The sequence below is a fragment of the Phocoena sinus genome, chromosome 15 (assembly GCF_008692025.1).
Source record: "Phocoena sinus isolate mPhoSin1 chromosome 15, mPhoSin1.pri, whole genome shotgun sequence".
NCBI classification, from domain to species: Eukaryota; Metazoa; Chordata; class Mammalia; order Artiodactyla; family Phocoenidae; genus Phocoena; species Phocoena sinus.
The window spans coordinates 37212550-37238618 of NC_045777.1; the positions used below are offsets into that span (position 1 = coordinate 37212550).

General features: G+C 39.4%; 1 protein-coding gene across 1 annotated transcript in view; it reads left to right on the plus strand.

The window, feature by feature from the left end:
* The first annotated feature begins 500 nt into the window (after window positions 1-500).
* Window positions 501-26069, plus strand: part of SLX4IP (SLX4 interacting protein) — a 186397-nt gene continuing 160828 nt past the window's right edge. The window contains 2 exon segments of the mRNA XM_032605764.1: window positions 501-702; window positions 18176-18231. Coding sequence (XP_032461655.1) covers window positions 18205-18231 — 27 coding nt within the window. The 5' untranslated portion in view covers window positions 501-702; window positions 18176-18204.

Sequence of the window (26069 nt, forward strand, 5' to 3'; positions counted from 1 at the left end):
TGGCACAGGGAGATCAGCTTGGTGCTTTGTGACCACCTAGAGGGGTGGGATAGGGAGGGTGGGAGGGTGACGCAAGACGGAGGAGATAAGGGGATATATGTATATGTATAGCTGATTCACTTTGTTATAAAGCAGAAACTAACACACCATTGTAAAACAATTATACTCCAATAAAGATATTTTTTAAAAAAAAGAAGAAGAAGAAGCACTCTGTACTACAGGAACACTGCGTTTTATTTTTCTCTCGATCACCCCTGCTGTCTAACACAGTGGGTAACTGATTCTTCACGGACCAATCATGTTCACTTCGTTCTCGGCCCCTACGTAGTTGTCTTTTGCCGCCATTTTTGTTTTGGGCTCTCGTTGAAAACCGCGAGATCCTGCTCGGAGGCCATTTTTCTTTTGGGCAAATTCCGCGCGCTTCCCGGGCCGCTCGCTTAGTATTTCGCCGCCATCTTAAATCCTGGTTGTGGCTTCAAATCCACAGTGAAGTAGCTCAGGTCATCTTGTGTTTGGGCGGTGGCAGAGTTCCTCTACGCGCCGGGAGCCCGGGGAAGCGGGAAGTAAGCAGGAAACGCGAATTCCCAAGCTTCTAAAGGTTGGCTTGAGAGCCTGCTGTACAGCCAGGTACTACTTCACCAGTTACTCTGGACAGTAACAAAACAAATAAAAGCCCGAACCCAAACCCTCTCACCATCATAGGTAAGAACTTGGAAATGCTGACAACCTAAGATATTCCTTTCCTTGAACTAAACTGTTTGCCCATCTCCTCTCCCACTCTGGTTTTTTCCTTTGATTAGTGAACCTTTTCTGAATCCTTCTCCCTGTGCTTCCACCTCTCTCCATTGTTTTAAACATAAGGGTAATTAAATAAATAAATTTTAAAACAAAACATAAGGGTGCGGGAAGCCTGGGCTTGACAGTGGAAATGTTGGTTTGGAAAATTCTTTTTTTTTTTGGGGGGGGGGACAAAATGGAGTACAGTGAGTGGGCCAGGTATTTGTATTAAACATCTATATGTACTGATAGATTCCCCTTCCCAGACATTTTTTGGGTTGTGACATAAATATAGATTGTGTTTGTATATACTTATTCATTCACTTATTCAGTACATTTGTTGAGTACCTAGTGTGTACTAGGCCGTGATGATTCTGTGTACATTAAAATAAAACCCCTTTATCTCATGGGGCTTACATTCTGTCACCTTGACAGCTACTGGGTCGGGGCAAGTAACAGTATTCTATGGTTCTTAGTCCTGCTACGCTATACAAACAAATAACAAGTATTCACTTGCTCCTTCCTCTATTCCCCTCCTTTTATTTTCCCCCGGACTAGGAATAAGTCGTATTGCCAGTTATTTCTTGGATCTTAGACATAACTACATTTGTAGGCCAACTGGCTAATTTTACAGCCAATATTGAAGTTACTTAAGGCCTTGTTGCTCCAGGTGTGGTCTATCTATCAGCCGCATCCGCATCACCTGGCAGCTTGTTAGAAACACAGTCTGACTCCATCTCCAGGCCCACTGAGTAAGAATCTTCCCTACGAAGTGCACCTTAAGTTCAGAGACCATTGATTCCTGCATGGTCTAAAGACAAAGACTGTCTCTTTTCAACTTGTGCTTCTGAAACAATATATGGTCAGTTTATTCCATGCTTTAAATGCAGTGGACATATGGCACGTTTTTTCTGTGCTTTTATCCATCACCTTGATGTCAAGATGACAATTTAGCATTCTAAAAGGTTGAGAATGCCAGTCCCGTGTATTGTTATGTAACTTTTGCTGTGATAATATCTCATGTACTTTGTGCATATTTTTAATTTATTTAAAGTTGAACTCAAAATCCTACAGGTATTCAGTAGTTCAATATCAACTTGGAAAACTTGGGGCCGTAGTTTACCAAAGCTGCTTTGGCCCCTTGCTTTCATCTGTCTTTTTAAAATGAGAACTCTAAATCTAAGATGTCTTGGGGTTTCTCAACTTTGGCTGCTCATGAAAATCATGTGGGGCGCTTTAAAAAAAGACTCCAGGCCAGTATCAGTCAGAGGTTGTGATCCTGTGGATGGAATTCAGGAACTAGTAAGGTATTTGAGAAATAGCAAATGACTTTTACATTTTCCACGTTGCTGTATGTTCGGTTTTTCTCCCTTACAGATTTACTTAAAATTATTAGGAATTTGAAGACAGTGAAGAGAGTTGGACTGGGAATGTGGTAAACCAACTTCCTAGTTGGTTTGACCAACTAATCAACTTGCCATTTATTCTGTGTCCTAAGCAAGTTGTCCAGCTTTTCTGTCTCTCCTTCCTCCATCTATTAATTGGGAAAAGAAGAATGAAGGTCCTGTTGTGTTTTATTTAGTCTTGTGTATGCTACAAAATGTAGTGGATATTTATATTCTGTGAATGTGAGGAAGAAAAGTATTTTGCAAGTGCAATATTCATTGCTTCTGATTTTCCTATACTGTTTCTTATATTGTATATGCCAGTAAGCACAGTGGGTACAGAAACGAACTCTAGAGCCAGACTCTCTGGGTTCAAATCCTAGCTCCTCCAGCTACCAGCTGTGTGACCTTGAGCTGATTACTTAACCCTTCTGTGCTTCAGTTTCCTCATCTCTAAAATAGTGCTGGTATGAGGGTCAGATAAGTTAATGTAAGAAAAATGCTTAAAATAGTGCCTGGCACATAGTCACAGCTATGTAAATATTAATTAGCTATTGTTATATTTAAGTCTTTGGATTATTAAGGTTTTGTTCATGCATGCAGATCACTTAAGGGGAAAGGTATTGTAGTTTCATAACTTTTCAGGACATATACCTGTTTGGAAAAGAGGGTGGTTTAAAGACAATACACCAAGCCAGGAAGATGTGTTAGTTTTTCTTTTAAATGGTCTTTTTCCCTTTTTCAACAGCTTTATTGAGGTATGGTTGTCATACAGTAAATTGCACATGTTTAAAGTGTATAATTTGGTGTGTTTTATGTGTATACAGCCATGAAACCAACACGCCAGTCAAGATAATGAACATACCCATCACGCCCAGAAATTTCCTCTTGCCCTTTTGTAATCCCTCTGGCCTCTTTCTTCCAGGCAACCACCTATCTGTTTTCTGTCACTCTAGATAAGTTTGCATTTCCTAGGACGTTATCTAAATGGAATCTTAGAGTATGTGCTATCTTGGGGGTTGGGGTAGTGTCTGGATTCTTTCACTCGTCATAATGGAGAGCCATCTTCGTTGTTGTAGGTGTCAGTGGTTCATTCCTTTGTAATTGCTGAGTAGTATTCCATTGCATGGATAGACTAATTTGTTTGCACATTCGCCAACTGAAGGGCATTTGGGTGGTTTTTATTTTCATGGTGCTTGTTTTCACATTGGAAAAAAAAAGTCTAATCATTTGGTGGCCAGGCGTTCCACATACAGAGAAAGCAAGAGGTGCCAGTGGTAAAACGTGTTTGTTTGGGACTTTGTCTTTGCCATTGTAGAGTTTATGAATTCATGTTTTCTGAATGAAACATGTAATAGCTTCTTAAAGATGTAGAACACATGCATTGAGTTTTTAGTGGATTGCATCTCTTTTTTATTGAGATATAATTTATATATAACATTATATTAGTTTCAGATATACAACATAATCGTTGGATATATGTATATATAGTTAGACAACTTGGGCATTAGGGGCGCCGACCCTTTGTGCTGTTGAAAATCTGCATATAACTTGACAGTGCACCCTCCCCTTCCCATATCTGAGGTTCCACATGCTTGGATTCAACCAACTGTGGATCTGTAATACTGTAGTATGTATTTATTGGGAAAAAAATCCAAGTGAAGTGGACTCTCACAGTTCAAACCCATGTTGTTCAAGGGTCTTCTGTATACAATACTGTATATTATTGTTAGTGGTCACCATACAGTACATTACATTCCCAGGACTTATTTATTTCATAACTGGAAGTTTATACTTTTGACTCCCTTCACCCATTTCACTACCCCCAACCCCCTAACAACCACCGGTATGTTCTCTGCATTTGAGTTTGGTGTTTTGTTTTGTTTTAGATTTCACATATAAGTGAGATCATATGGTATTTGTCTTTCTCTGTCTTAATGCCCATTCATGTTGTCGCAAATGGCAGGGTTTCCTTCTTTTTTCAGTACTGAATAATATTCCATTTTGTGTGTGTGTGTATGTGTATGTGTGTACACACACACCACATTTTCTTTACCCATTCATATATCATGGACACTTAGGATGTTTCCCTGCCTTGGTTATTATAATTAATGCTGCAGTGAACATGGAGCAGAACATGGAGCTGCAGTGAACATGGAGCAGATACCTTTTCAAGTTAGTGTTTTCCTTTTCCTCAGATAAATACCCAGAAGTGGAATTGCTGAATCATATGATAGTTGTACTTTTAATTTTTTGAGGAACCTCCATACTGTTTTCCACAATGGCTGCACCAGTTTACACTCCCATCTACAGTGCACGAGGACTCCCTCTTCCCCACATCCTCACCAACACTTGTCTATTTGATGATAGCCATTCTGACAAGTGTGAGATGACATCTCGCTGTGGTTTTGATTTTCGTTTCTCTGATGATTAGTGATTAGTCCATTTCATACATAAGGGAACCTAACATTTAGAGGTGCTGAGTACGCTGTCTGAAGTCACATGAAAAGGTAGGCTTTAAATGCATGTCTGTTTTACTAGAACCTGAGACCATGACTGCCTCATGGGTCAGTGCCTATGTCTGTTTCTGACAAAGTATTAAATAAAAATTAAATGTTGTTTATTAGTGAAGCATCCCACACAGGGCCAGGTGGGGATTTTCTGTGGGCCCAGCAGGAATGGGAGGCCTAGATCTTGGGTCAACTGACCAGGTTAAGGATATAGAGTGACTAAAAGGTAGGACTGTTCTGTGGACTTAATCTTTTTGTTTTTGAGCCCATTTTGGCATTCAAAGTTACCATATGAATAATAGGAAAAGCTGATTCTTTTTTTTTTTTTTAACACTGCAGTTACCTTTTCAAATTTTATCTAAGTTGTTGCCAGCAAGATCTTTGCTCATTTGTCATTTTTCCTTGGTATTTTGTTAAAGTTTGTGATTCCTTCCTTGATACTGTCCTTTTGCATGTGTGTGATAAAATTAGATTGGGGGAGTAGGGGCAGCAGGTTATGAAATGATCTCTCATTCTTGAATTACAGTTTTTCCTTCAGAAGTTCTAGGGCCTTTGTTGTTTCTGCTCCCATAGGTAATGAAAGTTTTTTAAGATGATAGAAGGAAGTATAATAATTTTCTTGATAAAAATTGAAATCTGAAGATTAGGAGCCTAAAGTTAATTTCTGATCTTTTTAATCTGGAGTAGTTGCTTTGGCTTGTGACACAGACCAGCAATGCTAGAAGGAAGACAAATGTGAATTTCAGAGTGCCTTGGATTTTCCCACAGAATAATCTAGAAGGTCATTGACTTTCTTTATTAGAGTTTATCTCTGCTTTGTATTTAAATGACAGGACAATCATGTGATATTGTTTAATCTACTTCCATTCCCTCCCAAAATTAATTTTCTTAAGGATTTTAGGATCTTTCCCTCTTCAGTAAAGACACACATGCACACTTATTTTTGGTGGGGTCAGACGCTATCAACGTCTCGTCTCCTCTTTGTGAAAGAATGCCTGTTTTCAGGTCAGAAAGTGGGCTCAAGAATGCAGGATATAGGATGAGATGTTATTTGTAAGACTTACATACTTCAGCTTCTCAGTATGCTCATGTAAATTATATGCTTTTAGATATTTGGAAACTTGATCTTTTTGGAGATTCTCCTGAACGTCTTAAAAACAGGGTATAAAGTAAAAATTACACTGAATGTAGACTCAAATTGGCAGCTCTGATAGGAAGGCTTTTTAACATTTATGCTTTAAACGACAGGCACTGAGCTTGCTGTTCCCTCCTGAAAGTAACTCTAAGAGCCTAGGAAAGTAAATTTTTAAGGTGCGTGTTTGCTTTCTAAATGTGTGTGTGCACATCTGTCTTCTAATGATCAGAAAACAAGTCCAGAAAAACCTGAAGATGTTTCCAGGGTAAAACTTAATTAATACAGAGGCTAATTTCCATTCAAATGAATGTTAGGATGTCAGTATTTTAAAGACAAAAGCACTGAAAACCTCACATTTATGGCCTTCAACCATGTGTCTGTTGCCTATTATATTCAATGTAAAACGCTTCCATCTTCTGTTTACATTTATATGCATATAAGGTCTCTCAACTTTGGCTGCATGGTATGTGTAACTTAAGTGTTATTTATCTATTGAAATAGGACCAGAGTGCTTTGACCTCCTTTTTAGAGGGCTTAATGTGGAATTTGGGATTTGGAGACAGTAAAGATGCATTAGATTAATAGGTATAAATCTAAAAATATAATAACACAGTCCGTAGCCACTGATTTAAGTAACATCAACAGACTCAAGTTAGCAGACTTGATGGATACCTGTGCTGTGCTCCAGGTATCAGAGAGAATGAGAATGGATCCTGTCCTCAGGAAGCTTATGGTCAGACTGAGGTGAGAGAGAGGCTGAGGACCAGACTTAGGTGTGAGAGGAGAGGGGGTGTAAGAACACTGCATGTTCAAGGGCACGTGCTGGCGTTGGCCGTGTGGAGGCCTTGAAGCTGTGAAGGTGCCTGAGCTGAGAGGTGGAGGTGTGGGCAGGTGTGGTGCCGTGGGAGACCTTGGTGAAGAGCTTTGAAGAGGGGACACCTGCTCAGATACCTCTAGTGATGGTTTGGCAGGTGGAGAGCTGCAGGGATGGAGACAGGAGGTACATGAAGAGGCTCTGGTTGCGGGGAACCTTCAGGATAACCAGCTCTTTGGGGTCTGGGACTTCCTGGCATCAGCAAGTCATGATTTTTTCTTCCTGTGAGAGGCAGACAGGACCATCTGTGACTGTCATCTGTGCTGTCCCAGATGACAGGCACTGAGAGAAGAGAGCAGTGTGTGCTGTCCCCAGATTCCCTGGCAAATGGTCTTTCTGTATTTAGACTTTAGCTTTCTCAGGTTTTATAAAAGGATAGTGAAGGACATGGCCCTCACCTCCCCAGGGTGGTTGTCAAGGCAGAGATAATACAAGGGATCAGGAGACTCCCACCTCCACCCCCACCGCCTTGCCAGACCTGTGGAGACTTGGCTGGGAGACAGGGGAGAGACAGGGGAGCCTAGCTCTGGGCACCTCCTTTGCCCATTTTTCTATTGGATTGTTTTATTTTGACTACTCATCCTTTGCTTGTTATACGTCTTGCAAATGTATTCTAGTTTGTGACTCTGCCGCATACCCCACCCCCATTTCTTTGTGATGTGTTTTTTAAATAAATAAATAAATTTATTTATGGCTGCGTTGGGTCTTCGTTGCTGCACGTGAGCTTTCTTTAGTTGCGGTGAGCAGGGGCTACTCTTTGTTGCCCTGCGTGGGCTTCTCATTGTGGTGGCTTCTCTTATTGCAGAGCATGTCTTCTGCATCCTCACCAACATTTGGTGTTATTCCTATTTTTTTTAGCCATTCTGGTAAGTATGTAGTGATGTGTCATTGAGGTTTATTTTGTATTTCCCTGTTGGCTAATGATATTGAATATCTTATTTTAATTGAAATATAGTTGGTATATAATGTTATGTTAGTTTCAGGTTAGTTTCATAATTGTTTGACATTTGCATACAGTATGAAATGATTTGAATATCTTTTCACATACTTATTTACTATCTGTTTCTGCTCTTTGTTGAGATACCTGTTCATGTTTTTTGCCCACTTTTCGACTGGATTGTTTTATATTTTACCGTTGAGTTTTGAGAGTTCTTTATATGTTCTAGTTTATAAGACATTTACTGGATATGTGGATTGCAAATATTTTATTCCAGTCTGTAGAGAAGTTTTAATATTAATGTGATCAAATCTACCATTCTTTTTGTATTGTAATTTTTGTGTCTAGTTTAAGAACTCCTTCCTTCCTCTGAGTTCATGAAAACATTTTCTAAAAGATTCTAATTTTATTTCAAGTATAAATTTTATTTATTTTATTTTTTAAATTAATTTTTACTGGAGTATGGTTGCTTTATACATTTGAGCTTTTAGCTCATCTGTAATTGATTTTTAGGTGTTATGTGAAGTATCGGTCCAGTTTTATTTTTTTCCAAATGGATAAACAGTTGTTGGACCATAATTTATTGAATGAATAGTCTTTATTTCCCACTGATCTGCAGTGCTTCTCCCATCATTCATTTGCATGAACCTGTGGGTTTGTTTCTGGTCTGTGAAGTCTGTTTCTTTGGCCTGTTTGTTTACCCCTTTGCCAGCACATTATTTGATTTACTATAGCATGGTGGTAGTTCTGCTAGAACTGGTAATACAAACTCCCTCCTCTGTTTTCCTGTCTTCTTTTTTTCTCTCTCTCATGTATCTTAGTCCTTTTTGCACTTCCTCAGATTCCCTGTTCAAGATTGTGCCTGGGATTGCATTAAGTTTGAAGATCAATGTGGCAGGATCTGGCACATGCCTTACTAAGTTCATTCCTAGGTATTTTATATTTGTGGAATGCTAGTTTAAATGATATTTTCAGAAATCTACATTTTCTGCTTGTTTCAAAGAAATTGCTTTTAAGATTCATCAGTAAGCACGTTTGCTACACTTTCTTTGTAGGGATGCTTTTTTCACGTTAAGAAATTTCTATTAGATTTCTAATGTTTTTATTTTTTTCTATTTTCATTAAAATGATCACGTGCTTTTATTCTACTTCAGTTTTTAAGTATGGTAATTTTTCTAATATTAAACTAACCTTTCACTCTTCAGAGAAACCTCACTTGGTTCTGGAGTATTTTTTATGTATTGCTTGCTTCAGATTGCTTCTGTTGGTTTAGGATTCTCTCTTCTCTGTTCAGGTATAGAATTGGCTGTGATTTCCCTTTCTTTTTTTTGTTTTTGTTTTTTCGGTACACGGCCCTCTCACTGTTGTGGCCTCTCCCGTTGCGGAGCAACAGGCTCCAGATGCGCAGGCTCAGCGGCCATGGCTCACGGGCCCAGCCGCTCCGCGGCATGTGGGATCTTCCCAGACCGGGGCATGAACCCGTATCCCCTTCAACGGCAGGCAGACTCTCAACCACTGTGCCACCAGGGAAGCCCTGATTTCCCTTTCTTAATCTGCCCTTGTCTGATTTCACTCTCAGGGCTTCATAAAATGAGTTGTGTGATGGGAGGGGGCTCCCTCTCACGCTCTTCTCCGGAATCATTTGTACATTGGCATTATTTGTTCCTGGAACAGCTGTTGGATTTTGGATCACAGAGGTTTAGAAATGGAAGAGACCGTAGAGGTAAGCCTGTCCAACAGCATTGTTCTACTGAGGCAGGAAGAATTAAATGCTGAGGCTCAAGTCCAGAAGGCATGGTCCACTGTAGAAACCTAATCCTGAAGTAAAGGTAACAGCCATTTTATTACCTAAGACAGAGGGCTTGACGCCTTCACACCAAAGTCCATGGAAGTCCGTGGAGAGACTTGGAAAATGTCCCACCACCCTGACAAACTGGTCCCCGAGGTTTCTGGGGTCACTGGATTAAGTTGAAGAACCCAGAGGGGAAAGGGAGCCTTGGGAGGCAGGCCCTCTGACAGCTCATGGAAAGCTGTGGCAAACAGGCAGAGGCCTCCCTGGCTCCACCGTGAGCAGCTCTGTGTAGGCACAGCTCAGCAGGGCATTAACATATATATCGCCCATTGTGATGACAGGTGAAAATTTTCATCTGGAATATCAAAGGAATATTCATTATGTGGTATTTTTTATGAAAGTTGGGAAAGATTCAGTATATTTTTTGGAAAATTTCCCTATAAACAGCCAAAATAAAATAGTCTCAGTTCCTCTTATCTGGAATATTTCTTCATCCAACAGACTTTCTTGATCACCTTTTATTGTTAAGCAATGCTCTGAGGGCCGGTCACTTTGATAACTTGCTCCTTCCAGGATGGGTAAGCATGCTTTTACCATATTTGGAAATTAGCAAATTGGTTTGGTTCATTTCAGATTTCAGTTCCTCATGTAGTTCATTTCCAGCACCTGTGCCCAGTGCTGTAATGAAGCCAAGGAAGTATGCCTTCTTTATCTAATAGGACTTTAGGAAGTATGCAGGCTCAAGGTCTATGCAACTGCTGTCCAGATGTGTTATGGGCTTTATCTCGGTAAGCTTTATTTTTTATTTATGAAGAAGTGTGCCATGTCACATAGCATAATAGCGAATTAAATGAATTCCAACCATTTACCTTAGCTGTGGAGCCCCTCCCTCCCTCTTTTCCTTCCTCCCCCCTCCCAGCCTTTCTGTCTCTGTCTTTTCCTCTTTCTTTCTTTGATTAGCAGGAGAGACCCACCACTCACTTAGCTTTATTCGAAGTCGTGCCCTATGTTAGGAACTTGTGACTTGGCCAGGGGCTCTGGGAGGGAGGGCACACCTACCTTGACAGCCCAGTTAGCGTTTGACCTTAGCAGTTGTACAGGGGACAGATGGTGCTGGTTTGCCTTCAGAGAGCTGACCCGACTCTTCTCCTGCCCTTGGCCTTCAGCTGTGAGACCCTGGCCCGGTCCCCCAAGTTCTTGTTAGGGAAATAGATCTCAGGCCTGGGAATAGATGGTCTGTAGGGTGTCTTTTATCATAAAACTGTTACTTTTTTGAGACTGCAAACACTGTAGGAACAAGTGAAAAAATTTTACATTGAAAGGCAGAATGCCACATGGTGTTAAAAATGGGTTAAAAGTATGCAAAATGTATTTTACAGTTCCTTTTTTCATGCAGCCTGTTTTACACTAGAGACCATTTTATTTCATCTAAAAATATGCTATTTAGTTCTAGATTCTTACAGATCATATTTTTGAGACTAGGCTTTGATGATACTTTTTGAAGAATCCAGTCCTTAAAAACAAAATGCAGGGACTTCCCTGCAGTGGTTAAGAATCCGCCTGCCAATGCAGGGGACACGGGTTCGAGCCCTGGTCCAGGAAGATCCCACATGTCACAGAGCAACTAAGCCCGTGTGCCACAACTACTGAGCCCATGCTCTAGAGCCCGCAAGCCACAACTACTGAAGCCTGCGTGCCTAGAGCCCATGCTCCACAACAAGAGAAGCCACTGCAATGAGAAGCCCGTGCACCTCAATGAAGAGTAGCCCCCGCTTGCCGCAACTAGAGAAAGCCCGTGCGCAGCAACGAAGACCCAATGCAGCCAAAAATAAAATAAATTTATAAAAACAAAATAAAACGAAATGCAGCTGCTCTTGCTTTACTGATTAAAGAAAAAAAATGAGCATTTTAAAAGAGTCAACTGGGGCTTCCCTGGTGACGCAGTGGTTGAGAGTCTGCCTGCCGATGCAGGGGACACGGGTTCGTGCCCTGGTCCCGGAAGATCCCACATGCCGCGGAGCGGCTGGGCCCGTGAGCCATGGCCGCTGGGCCTGCGCGTCCGGAGCCTGTGCTTCGCAATGGGAGAGGCCACAGCGGTGAGAGGCCTGCGTACCGAAAAAAAAAAAAAGTTCTAAATCATGTACATTACATTGTTAAGAGAATACAGATGAATAAATTAGAATTAAATTAAAATGACAGGGTTTGGATAAAGATACTTTTGTCTATTAGAAAAATAGAATCAGGGCTTCCCTGGTGGCGCAGTGGTTGAGAATCTGCCTGCCAATGCAGGGGACACGGGTTCGAGCCCTGGTCTGGGAAGATCCTACATGCCGCGGAGCAACTAGGCCCATGAGCCACAACTACTGAGCCTGCGCGTCTGGAGCCTGTGCTCCGCAACAAGAGAGGCCGCAATAGTGAGAGGCCCGCGCACCGCAATGAAGAGTGGCCCCTGCTTGCCGCAGCTGGAGAAAGCCCTCGCACAGAAACGAAGACCCAACACAGCCAAAAATAAATAAATAAATTTATAAAAAAAAAAAAAAAAAAAAGAAAAATAGAATCAAAGGTTATCAAATTTCTTTAAAAAATTGTCTTTGACTAAGTAATAATAACTCTTCACACTCATCCAGGGCCTACTTTATATAAATGATGATACTTTATATAAATGATGATACTGAAGGTTTTCACATGCTTAGTCCTTTCAATAATTTTGAGTGATATAAGTGATAAGTGATATATATATATATATATATATATATATATATATACCACATCTTCTTTAGCCATTCATCTGTCAGTGGACATTTAGGTTGCTTCCATGTCTTGGCTATAGTAAATAGTGCTGCTGTGAACATAGAGGTTCATGTATCTTTTTGAATTATAGTCCAGATATATACCAGGAAGTGGGATTGCTGGATCATATGGTAGTTCTATTTTTAAATTTTTGAGGAGCCTCCATACTGTTTTCCATAGTGGCTGCACTGATTTACATTCCCACCGGTAGTGTAGGAGGGTTCCCTTCTTTCCACACCCTCTCCAGCTTTGTTATTTGTAGACTTTTTAATGATGGCCATTCTGACCGGTGGGTGTGAGGTGGTACCTCATTGTAGTTTTGATTTGCATTTCTCTAGTAATTAGCGATGTTGAGCATCTTTTCATGTGCCTGTTGGCCATCTGTATGTCTTCTTTGGAGAAATGTCTGTTTAGGTCTTCTGCCCATTTTTTGTTTGGGTTGTTTGTTTTTTTGATATTGAGCTGCATGAGCTGTTTGTATAATAAGTGCTTTTCTTATAATAAAACGAAAATCCCTTAAACTGCACTGTCCATTACGGTTGCCACTAACTGCAAGTGACTGTTGAGCACTTGGCACGTGGCCAGTCCAAATTGAGGTGCTAGAAACATAAAATACATACCTGACTTGAAAACTTAGGTAAAACACCAAGAGTGTAAATATTTTTATATTGATTGCATGCTGAAATGATAACATGATGGATTTATTGGGTTAAATAAGACATATTAGTAAAATTAATTTCACCTGTTTCTGTTTACCTTTTTATTAGATGCAGCTACTAGAAATTTTAAAATTACATATGTGCTTTGCATTGTATTTCTGTGGGACCGTGCTGCTCTGAAAGTGTCCGTACGCGTGATCTAAACTGCAGATAGTTCCATGCACGAGGCTTGTGAGTTATGGCATCCTTCCCACCCTATTCCTTCCTCCACAGCAGCTCTCTCCAGCTTGCTCTTCAGGTTGGAGCAGAGTTTAGCACTTAAGAATTGGGTCCTTATCAATGGAGAGCAGACGTGTGGTTGCCAAAGGGAGAGGGGAGGTGGGGAAGGGATGGAGGGGGAATTTGGGGTTAGCATATGCAAACTATTACATATAGAATGGATAAATAAGAAGGTCCTACTATATAGCACAGGGAACTATGTTCAATACACTGTGATAAACCATAATGGAAAAGGATATGAAAAAGAATGTATATATATGTATAACTGAATCACTTTGCTGTCCCGCAGAAATTAACACAACATTGTAAATCAACTACAATAAAAAAAAAGAATTGGGTCCTTATCACTAAATTTCTTGCTATATTTCTGCTTTTTTATTAGTTGTGGTTGTGTAGGTTGTTGTTGTTATTATTGGTTTTAGGCTTTGCTTCTAAAACATTCAGTTAGCATTAAAGGGAGCTCCCTTTAACCCCTGTGTCCCTACTACATACATACACACACATTTCCCATCCTCTTAATATTGTTGAAAACACAATGTTGTTTAGGTCAATATTTAGTGTTTGTTATCATGACTATAAATGCTGAGCTGTCTATGAAATACATTTTACTTTTTATTTTCTGCATAATTTTTGTTTATCCTGGAATCAGTAATTGCCTTGTACTATTCAGTTGCTTAGCTTTCCGCGCAGCTGTCCTAATTCAATCTCATATTCTGCGCTTGTTGTCTAAAATTCATCTGCATGCATGCAGGCGCTTCCTGAAGAGGCCTCTCCTTGAGCCTCACAACCGGCTCTGTCCTGGACTGATGGTTCTCTGCTTGTCTAGCCCATGAGTCTCATGCAGGGATCTGCTTTCACCAGATCCTGGGGTTTCCTTTGCCTTTTGCCTATCTCAGCCTTCCTTTTTCCTGTATCTTCCCTTTTTTTGGGTCAATTTCCTCCTTTTGGTGAAGCACATCTTTAGTAGCTTCCTGAGAAAGAATGCACAGGACATACATTTTTTAAGACCTTGCATGCCTAAAAATGCTTTTACCCCCGCCTCGTGTTTAAATGCATTTGGGGTTTGAAAATAATTTTCTTCAGGTTTTTAAGGCTGTTTTTCCATTGCCTTTTAGATTCCAGAGTTGTTTTGGGTAGTTTGGAGCCAAATATTCTCTTACCACCACCTTCTTCCCCCTTCCTCCCACAGATTTTTCAAGATTCTTTTTGTCATCAGTGCCTGAAATGTTACTGTGATATACACCCTTATATGGACCTGCTTCTATCCTGATTTTTACATGTTGGTTCTCCTATACTGGTCCTTTAATTTTTATTCTCTCTTATTTTTCATCCTCTTTATTTTTGCTGAAGTTTCTGGATGACTTACTCAATATGATCCTCTGGACCTTCTATTTAGTTTTTAAATTTTAGCTATCATAGCTTTAATTTGTTGTTTTCTACAAGTTCCTTTTTAAAAAAAATTATTTATTGCCTTATAGATGTAGTATCTCCTATCCCACTGATATTAGTGATAGTTTCTTTAAAAATATTTCTTTCTCCTTGCATAGTCTAGGTTTCAGCCAAGTAGTTTTTTTCTGTTTGTTTTGTTTCCTTTCATGATAGAGTCTTTCTTTACATGCTAGGTGATTCCTGATTGCTTAAGTGTATTTGAGAGTGGGACACTAAAGAGATGGGAGTTAGTTCTGCACACAGATGTGGGGCTTGTGGGTGTGGCCTTCACTTTAGAGCCATCTGTCTTGGCTGTTTGCCTGGGGAACCCCTGATGTCAGTACTTTTGATCCAGTTCCCTGAATGAGGAGGTTTCAGTCTCCTATTTGGAGACTAAGGCAGGATAGAGGGGTGTGTTAGTCAAGCTTCTCCAGAGAAACAGAAACGATAGAAGATACAAACACACACACACACGTATATGTGTATATATATGTGTGTGTATTTATGAAAAGAGTTGGCTCATGAGATTTTGGAGGCCTTGAAGTCCTATGATATACTGTTTGCAAGCTGGAGATCCAGAAAAACCAGTGGTGTGATTCAGTCCAAGTCCAGGAGTGCCAGTGTCCAAGGGCAGGAAAGAAGATGGATGTCCCAAATCAGAGAGATCTTGGATTCACCCTTCCTCTACCTTTTTGTTCTATTTGGGCCTTCAGTGGATTGAATGATGCTCACCCATATTGGGGAGGGCCATCTGCTTTACTCAGTTCACGAATCAAATGCTAATCTTCCAGAAGCATCCTCACAAATGCACCTGAAATAATGTTTACTAATTATCTGGGCATCCCTTAGCCCAGACAAGTCAACACATAAAATTAACCATCCCAAGGGGCATGTGGGATGCCCCTTAATTTCTCTTTTTTTTCAGTAGGATACCCCCCACTTTATGCTGTGCCTGGTGTTCTCCAGACCAGAGATCCTCTGTTTTACCCTCTCCAGAACATAGTTCTCTAGGCTCTGCAAGGTGGGAGAGGGCAGTTGCCTGGCGGAGCTCAGTAAAAGGGAGTATAAGAACTTGATTCCTTTTTATTGCCAAATAGTATTCCATTGTGTGTATATATCACATTTTGTTAAGTATATAGTGATACAAGCTTACCTCAGGAAACAAGAAAAATCTCAAATATCACATTTTGTTTACCCATTCATCATTTGATGGACATTTGGGTTGTCTCCACTTTTTTGGTTATTATGTATAATGCTGCTATGAAGATTCCTGTGTAAATGTTTGTGTGAACATATGTTTTTATTTTCCTTGGGTACATACCTAGGAGTGGAAATGCTGAATCATATGGCAACTCTGTGTTTACCTTTTTGAAGAGCTGCTAAACTGTTTTCCAAAGTGGCTGCAACATTTTATATTCTCACCAACCACCTATGAGAGTTCTCATCTATCCATATCTTTGTCAACACTTGTTATTGTTTGTCTTTTGTATTTTGCCATCCTAGTGGGTGTAAAGTGGTATATCATTGTGGTTTTGATTTGTATTTCCTTGATGACTAGCAATTTTGAGCATCTCTTTATGTGCTTATTAGCCATTTGTATGTCTTCTTTGGAGAAATGTCTATTCAAATCCTTTGTTCATTTTTAAATTGGGTTATTCATCTTTTTATTGTTGTTTTAAGGTGTTCTTTATGTTTTCTGGACATGAGTCCCTTATTTGTTGTATGATTTGTAGATATTTTCTCCCATTCTGTGGGTTGTCTTTCAGGTTCTTGGTAGTGTCCTTTAAAGCACTGAAGTTTTAAATTTTGATGAAATCTGATTTACCAATTTTTTCTTTTGTGACTTGTGCCTCTGGTATCGTGTCTAAGAAATTATTGCCTTATGCAAGGTCACAAAAATTTACGCCTATGGTTTCTTCTAAGAGTTTATAGTTTTAACTCTTACATTTAGGTCTTTGATCCATTTTGAGTTAATTTTTGTATATAATGTGATGTAGTGTTCTAGCTTTATTCTTTTGAGTGTGGATATCCAGTTGTAACAGCACCATTTGTAGAAAGGACTGTTTCCCAATTAAATTGTCACAGCACATTGGTTAAAAATCAATTGAACATAACTGTAAGGGTCTGTTTTGGGACTCTTAGTTTTATCCCATTGATCTATGTGTCTGCCTTTTATGCCAGTACCACACTGTCTTGATTACTGTAACTTTGTAGTAAGTGTTCAAATGGGGAAGTATGAATTCTTCAATTTTGTTCTTCTTTTTCAAGATTATTTCGGCTACTATAGATGTATTTTCATATGCATTTTAGGATAAGATTGTCAATTTCTATGAAGTCAGCTGGGGTTTTGGTAGAGATTGTGTTACAGATCAATTTGGGGAGTATGGCTATCCTAACAAAATTAAGTGTTAATTTAATCCATGAATATGGGATAACTGTCCATTTACTTAAGTTTTTAATTTCTTTCAATAATAATTTACGGTTTTTGGTGTATAAATCTTGTGGGGTTTTTAAAAAAAAATTTTTCCTAAGTATTCTTTCTGATGTTCTTTTTCTGATTTTTTTTTTTTTTTTAACTCTTTTTTAACTCTTCAGGATTTTCTGCATATAAGAACATGTTATTTGTGATAGGGACAGTTTTATCACTTCCTTCCCAATCTGGATGCCATTTATTTCTTTTTCTTGCCTAATTGCCCTGGCTAGCACCTCAGTGCAGCACATACAGTGCTGTGTGGAAGTGACAGAGCAGATATCTCTCTTTTTTCCGCTTTGAGGAGGAGGCATTCAGTCGTTCATCATTTAGCGTGGTTTTAGCTGTGGGTTTTTCTTAGTGGATTTTATTTTGTTTTTTTTTGGCTGCGCTGTGCGGCTTGTGGAATCTTAGTTCCCCAACCAGGGATTGAACCTAGGCCCTTGGCAGTGAAAGTGCCGAGTCCTTACCACTGAACCGCCAGGGAATTCCCTAGCTGTGGGTTCTTCATAGATGCTCTTTATCAGGTTGAGGATGCTTCCTTCTATTCCTAGTGTGTTGGATTATTTTTTTTTAATTAAAAAAAGTGTTGGATTTTGTTAATTTTTTTCTACATTTGAGATAATCATGTGTTTTCTCTTTTATTCTATTAATATAGTGTATTATACTGATTTTCAGATGTTAAACCAATCTTATATTCCTGAGATAAATCTAATGTCATGGTGTATAATCCTTTTTATATGTTGCTAGCTTTGGTTTGTAGTATTTTGTTGAATACTAGTGTGTAGTTTTCCTTTCTTGTGATGTTTCTGTTTGGTATTGGTATCAGGATGTAACTGGCCTCAGAATGATTTGAGTTTTTCTTATGCTTCTTTTAAAGAGTCTGTGAAAGATTGGTATTAATTGTTCTTTAAACATTTGGTAGAATACATCTGGGCCTGTGCTTTTCTTTGTGGGCAGTTCGTAAACTGTTAATTCAATATAATATTTTTGTTAAGACCAGTTATAAGTGAACATTCATCTTGTAAGAATACCTGTTGATATTTGATTATTCAGCCAACCTTTCTCTTATATAATATACAAATTGAAAGAAATTTTGATATACCTACTTTTTAACTTTCTTTTTTCTTCTGTTAAAGGTCTGTAATTACTCTGGAATCAGTAAGCCATGGCGTCAAAGAAATTTGCTGTTAAGGTAAGTAATGCTTAATAGCTTTCTTTAAAATGATTAATCACTTTCTAATATAACTGAGTCCTGTGTTAATTGAAAGCAGTAGCCCTGAACTTTCCTTCTACTCTTCAGATTTGGGACACTACTGAAAACTTGAAGTAGATGATTGAAAATTTGCATGTTAAGAATGAGATGGGGGAGAAAATGAATAGTTCATATGGTCATGAGAGTTTCTTGCTTAAAGTCTTTTGTAAGATGCCTTTGGGACATAATTTGGTCCTTAATGTTAAAAAGTATTATTCACATTGTATGTCCATGGCGTCATTTTTGATTATGACAAAGCACATAAAAGTAAAGAAGCAGGCAGCAAATGCTGCGCCTGGGTGAATGCCAGGAGCGAGTTCTCCTGCCTGGCTGCCCTCTTTTGCTTTTCTCTTGTAAGCATCTCTTCTCTATCCCTTGATGGCTGGGTCCGAGACCTTCTCAGTTGTGGAGGAATGGGAGGGTCACCTGTGAGGGGTGGTTGGGGAAGGAAAGGGGAAAAATTAGTAGTGAGTACAGTCGATCCTCCAGGTTCTGCATCCGAGAGTCCTGCATCCAACTAGCTGCAGATCCAGTCTCGAGAGGAACCATTGTATGAAGGATGCTTCACATATGCCTGTTCTTTAGGGCATTTTCCCTGCGCTAGTGTTTAATTAAGCAGAAATTCAAAACACCGGAACAGAGAAATCATAGTGGTTAACCAGATCAGATACTGTTTAGTGTTGTTGTCGTATCTTATCTTTACCAAGTCAGTGCTTTAAATTTACAACATATTATAAATTTCATTACTTACAGTTATTTCTAGTATCTGTATATTCTGTATGTAGTATTCCTCTCTGTGAGAGATTATAAGTGGTGAACTTTCACAGTCTGTCTGTCTAAAAATGTCTTTTGGTTTTCCTCTAGAAAGTAAAGTTTGTTTTAGAATTTTAGGTTGCACATCAGTTCCTCTCAGCACTTTAAAGGTGTTTTTCCATTGTCTTTTGAAATCTCTTATTGCAACTGAGAAATGTTTTAATTATCAGTTGATGCTTTAAAACCACCTTAAAATGTAGTGACTTAAAACAGAAGCCATTTATTCTCTCTCAGGATTCTGTAGGTCGCCTCGTATCAGTTGGGCGGTTTCTCCTCTTGATGTTGGCTGGGGCTGCAGTCATCTGGGGACTGAGTTCAGCCTGCACATCAAAGCTGGCCGCGCATGTGGCTGGCCGTTGATCCTGGCTGTGCTTGGAATCTCACCTGGGGCTGTTAATTGTTGCCCTAAGTTCTCATTCAGGTGGCTACTCTGTGTGGCTTGGGCTCCTCTCCTGGCTTGGTGGCTGAGTTTTGAGGGATGGTGTCCCAGAGCAAAAGTTGCGAGAAGAAAAAAGTGTAATTTGTCCGTCCCTTGAAGGCCTGAGCTCAGAAGTCCCATGTGCATTTCCTCTGCATTCTGTTGGTCAGAGCACTCAGAGGGTCAGCTCCAGGGAAGCTGCAACTCTCCATGGGAGAAGCAGCTTGTGCTCACAGGGAGGGGGAGAATCTGGGGGTGCATCTGTGGAGACTATGGAGACTAGTCAGCAAAGAAGTCTACTGTCAGCCCATCGTGATTTTTTTCTTTGTTATCTTGCTTATCAAGATATCTTGGTTCTCTTTGGTTGCTCTTAAGATTTTGTGTCTTTGATATTCTATAGTTTCACTGTGAAATCTTGAGATACAGACTTTTTATTTATCTGGCTTGGGATGCAATGTACATCTTCATTTGGAAGAGTCGGGTCTTTCATCAATTTTGGAAAATTTCGAGCTTTTTCTCTTCAAGTACTGCTCCTCTCTGTTCTCTCTGATCTCTTCTGGAACTCTTATACGGAGTTGGTTGAATAGTCCCACGTAACTGTTTATTATGTGCTAGAGGGTGATGTTAACTCATCCAGGACTGAGTGCCTGCAGGCTGTCTGCTCAGAAAAGGACTGGGCCTCTTGCAAAGCTTCGCCCAAACTGGCTGTGGTCCATTCGGATAGACAATCCTCGTCAGCCGCAAAGCTTAGACCCTAGGCCCCTAATTATGCCAGAGCTGGGTCAATTGATTTCCAAGACATACATACTGATGTGGTAACTTCTGCTACGAGATTGCCTGATCTCACAGCTGCACCAGCAAGACTTGGAACCTAACTCCCAGATCATGCCAGGTGAGGGAGTGACCCCAACCATGGGTGTCAAGCCAGCAGGTTAGGGATAGTCAGAGTTCTGACACATTATATGGAAGATTCTACACATCATGTTGTGTTGGTGTCCCTGCCTCTGTCTGATCACACAGGCAAGGAACAAGTGCTTTCCTAATCATGCAGTTTAGAAGGCCCACAACCCAAGCACTGGGATCCCATTCTGAAGGTCTGACATCCCGCCCAGCCAGATTGTTGTGCACTGCCCTAGGGTGTCATGGGCAACAGGGGACATGCACACCTGCTCTTGCTGCAGTCACCACGTGCCCGCTCTGATGAACTCTGCTTGACCATTTTCCGTTTCCTTTTTCTCTTCTCTTTATGTCTGTATGTTGCATTCAGAGTGCTTTTTATCAGATCTCTTCCAGTTTACTAAAAGCTTGTCATCAGTATTTATTCTCCTTTTTAATCTGTATTTATTCTATTCTTTGTTTATTTTTAGTGACTGTATTTTTCATTTGAGAATTTGTGTTTGTTTTGTTTTAATTCAAATTCTACCAGTTCTTTTTTTATATATATACTTGTCCCTTTTTTCAATATGTTTCCATATCCTTCTTTTATCTCCTTCATAATCTTAAAGTAGTTTATTTTATAGCCTCTTTTAGATTGTTCTGTTATTTCCACTGTTATTTACTAAGTGTGAAATACACGGGTGGAAAGACCTATGAGCTGAGCCCTGCAGAGCAGTGGAGCGGTTTCAAGTTTACTTCTGCTGGAGCCATTGGCATTTTGGTGGTTTTGGACCAGGTTTATATTCATTTCAGGGCTTGGGATTCCACCACCTTGTGGGTAGTCTGACTTTGCAACCCACAACTGTGTATGGCACAAGCTTAGTGTTTTTAGTATTTTCCAGTATTTTCTTTGCTGTTCTCCCTCCCCTGCCCCCCACCCCCCGCCCCTGCCAAAGCCCTGGGTGGATGGCAGGCTTCCATGCTGCTTCCCTTGGTCAGCGAGCAGAGATTTTTTTTTTGCATTTTCATGAAACCCACAGTTTCTCAAGAGGATGAAGGAAAAGCTCTCTTGAATAGCTCCTGTTCCAAGAAATTGTGGACAAACTTACCCATACGAACCCAAAGAGTATTATATGAGGATATCTACAAATTGAGTACTTAATCCTGTGTCAAGCTTTGTCTTATGTGCTAAGCTGATACAAAGAACTGAAAGTTGAAGTTCTTCACAACTCCGGACTTAACTGGAATGAGTTTATTCCCAACTCCTCTCTCTCTCCTACCCTTTTTAGTCATTAGGATGCCATCTCTCAGCTGTCCTGGCTTCCAAATACTCTTGACAACTAGACTTGAACCTTCCAAATGGGTGATTATATTTTTTCCAGCTTGATTGAAATATCATTGACATATAACATTGTGTAAGTTTAAGGTGTACAATATGTTGATTTGATAAATGTATAAATTGCAAAATGTTTACCACAGTAATTTTAGTTAACACGTCCTTCACATAATTACCATTTTGTTGTTGTCATGGTGAAAACATTAGAGCTTTACTCTCAAGTATACAGTACAGTGTTGTTAACTCTAGTCACCATGCTGTACATTACATCCCCGGAACTTACTCATCTTATAACTAAAAGTTTGTACCCTTCAACCAACATCACCCCATTTACCCCATCCCTCAGCCCCTGGCAACCACCATTCTACTCTGTTTCTATGAATTTGATGTTTTAAGATTCCACATATAAGTGAAATCATACAGTATTTATTTGTCTTTCTCTGTCTGAGTTACTACACTTAGCATAATGTCCTCAAGGTCTATCTGTATTGCTACAAATGGCAGAATTTCCTTTTTCTGGCTGAATAATATTCCATTGCATGTGTATACCACATTTTCTTTATTCATTCATCTGTCAGTGGACACTTAGGTTGTTTCCATGTCTTGGCTATTGTGAATAATGCTGCAGTGAACATGGAGTGCAGATATCTCTTCAAGATAGTGATTTCATATCCTTCAGATATATACCCAGAAGTGGGATTGCTGGATCATATGGCAGTTCTATTTTTAAATTTTTGATTAACCTCCATACTGTTTTCTGTAGTGGCTGCATCAATTTACATTCCCATCAACCATGCACCAGGGTTCCCTTTTCTCTACAGTCTCACCAGTATTTATCTCTTGTCTTTTTCATAGTAGCTATTCTAACAGGTGTGAGGTGATATCTCACTGTGGTTTTGATTTGCCTTTCCAAAGGAATGATACTGATTAGTGCTGATAGGGATTTGTTATTTTTAGTAGTCTTTTCAGAGAACCAAATTCAGGTTTAATTTTATTTTCCTGTAGCATACTTGTTTTCTATTTATTGATTTCTTTACTATTTCCTTCCTTCTACATTCTTTGAGCAAATTTATCCTTCTTTTTTCAGCTTCTTAAGGGGGAAGCTTAAATCATTGATTTTGGAGCCTTTCTTCTTTTCTAGTATATGCACTTAAAGCTATGAATTTCTCTCTAAGTACCTACTTGACTTGTATCCTCTTGTTTTGATAGAGATGCTGTTAAAGTAGGAATTTTGCTTCCATTCAAATCAAAATATTTTCTAATTTTCATTGTGTTTCATTTTTGATTATGGCTTCTTCAGATGTATATTGTATAGTTTCTAAGTATTTTTGGAAATTTTCTAATAATCGTTTTGTTATTAGCATAATCATTTTGTTTAGCGTAATTCCTCTATTGATATTTTGGTTAATGTTCTATAAACACTTGAAAAAAGTGTTGCTTGTCAGGTGCGTTGAACTGTATCCGACTCAAGTCAGGTTTGTTGATTCTATTGTAAAAAATCTGCTTTGTGTTTACTCATATTTTGTCCACTTGTTTGATCAGTTGAGAGAGGTGTGTTAAAATCTCCAACTATGGTTTTAGATTTGTATATTTGTCCTTTTATTGATCTTGGCTTTGTATATCTTAAGGCTATATTAACACATATATACAAATTTATGATTGCTCTTTCTGTTGAATAGAATCTTTAATTATTATGAAATATCTCTTTTTATTTCTAGTCATACTTAACCTAAAGTCTACTTGTCTGATATAAGTAGGGCCTGCATCTGGCATCCCCCAACCAGATATCTAAGTCCCCCACTGGATTCCTGAAGCCCAGCAGTCAGTAAGTTCCACCCATGTACAGAAACTTTCCAGTCAGAGATTTATTGTCTGTTCTTACTTATGAATGGACAAAAGATACCACCAGAGATTTAAGGAAAACTTGAGAAACAGAAAACCAGAGAACTGAAAAAGAGAGAGAAAAGCCAATGAGCAAAACTGGAGGATCAGAGAGATTCTAGTAAGCAAGAAAAGACTTTTAAAAACATTATAATTAGTATCCTCAAAGCAAAAAAGGAGACTGTTATAACCATGTGACACGTTCAGGATTTTATGAATAAGGGAAATTCCTGAAAATAGGTAAGAGCTCTTGTAAATTAAAAATATGATAGAAATAAAAATTTAGTAAAGTATGGGAAGATGGATAAGGAATACTGCCCAGAAAGTAGAGCAAAAAGATAATAGTTTAAAAAATGGGAAGATAATACAAGAAAATTAGAGGTGTACAGTATTGATATGAAAAATTGATTTTGAAAAAAAAATTGATATGAAATTGATATGAAAAAGTTCTAGGAAGGAAAACAAAGAAAATGGTGGAGAGGAAAATTATGAAAGAAGTAATACGATAAAATTACTAGAAATGATGGCACAAAGTTACTATTTGAAAGTTTCTGTGAGAGTGCACCTAAGAAAGGCAAGGAAAGCAAGTTGTACTAAGGCACATCATCCTAAAATTTCATAACACCGGGAATTCAGAGAAGATCCTAAAAGAAAATCAGATCACATACAGAGGATCAGATTCAGAACAGCCTTCTCAGCAGCTATAGTTGCGGACAGTGGAACAATTCCTTAGATATTCTGAGGATAATAGTTTCTGATCTTGGGTGGCCTCGGCCTGCAGCAGCTTGAAGCAGGGTTTTGGTTCCCCGGCCAGAGATTGAGGTCGGGTTGCAGCAGTGAAGCACAGAAACCTAGCCACTAGACCAGTGGTCGGTGACTAGGCCCTGGCCCTTTGGCTTTGCAGAAAAGAGTTCCCACAAAGACAGAAAGTAGTGAAACAAGTAAAGTGTTTATTAGGAGAAAAAAAAAAGAGTAGAGGATGTGTGGATAGACACACGGGCGGACTCAGAGAGAGTCACGCCCTCGTGGTAGTTTGAATCACTTTTATGGGGCATTTCTTGCAGGTTTCCTTTGGTCTATCACTTTGCTTTGCCTGGTTCTGAGTCCGTATTTGGAACATCTCAGGATCCTCCCATGTGTGCGCGCGCATCTCTCAGCCAAGATGGATTCCACCGAAGAGGCCTATGGGTAGTTGGCCTCTTACTGTGGGGTGGCTCCCCCCTCCGTTTTTGACCTCCAAGGAGCTTTCTAGTCGAGAAAGTTTCCTTGACTTGGAGAATGAGAAATATGTGGTCTCTTATCTTCTATCTGGGCAGGGCCCAGCCTCCTCTCTCAATTGTCCTGCTATTCTCATCTTGGAGTATCAGTTCACAGGGAACAAATCTCCAATTGCTTACCCTGGGAAGGTGGGGGGGTTGTGGCCCATCTACCTCCTGCCTCAGTTTCCAGCCCTGAATGCTTTTCACAGCTCAACTTTCAATCACATGTTAAGGTGGAATAGAGGCATTTTCAGACTTGCAAAGGCTAAAAAAAATTTTCTTTTAACGTACCCTATTTTAGGAAGGATATGATTTTTCCCAGATGGGACAGTGAACAGAGGAAGGGTGAGATTGGGATCTAGGAAATAGGGAATCCAGCAGGTGAGGGCCTAAGCAAATACCATGATGATCAGTTGTGTATAATGCTTAGAGAGTAACCAGTCCAATTGGAACAGGACAAATGATTCTATGAAAGATGTCTCCAACGAAAAAGGAAATGAATAAAATACCACATGTACTTAAATGTATTGAGAGGAGTTTCTGTAGGTCAGAGTGTGGGAATGATTTAGTGGTAGGAATATGGGAAACTATTCCTTAATTCTAAGCAAACAAAAGATTATGCAAGATAGAAAAGTAAGCATAGTATAACTACATGGCTCAGCTTCGAACACTTCATATGTTGCGATCTTCAAATTTTGGAAGTCTGGGGAAGGAGATGTGTGAGCGGGTGGGTTGCAAGCATTATGTTTTCATTTTCCATGGATAGTGTTTAAATCTGAAATAATAAAAGATTACAGTATAAACAAAGTATTTAGAACGATTTAGTAAATACCAGATGACATAGATGAAGTTCCCAGTGTGATGTCTCCTAGTGAGTGAAAGTTGGGTTGAGGGTGGAGCCAGGATGGGGCAGAAGAGGACTGTTTTTGATAGGTCATTTTAATCTGTGTATATGGATTACTATGATAAAAAATCACATGAATAAAAGTTAAAAGGAATTAACTTATGCAAATTTTCATATAGATGCATTTACTTTTGACCATCTGGGTTGAAAATTACTTGGATAGAGCACCGTTTCCAAGCTAACAGAAAAGCAGGTGAATACCAAACAATTTGCCACTTGCACCTCAGTTGTTTATTCTGAGACTTTCCTTGGAATGGTATTAATTATCCCTGCAAACAGGCTATTCTTATT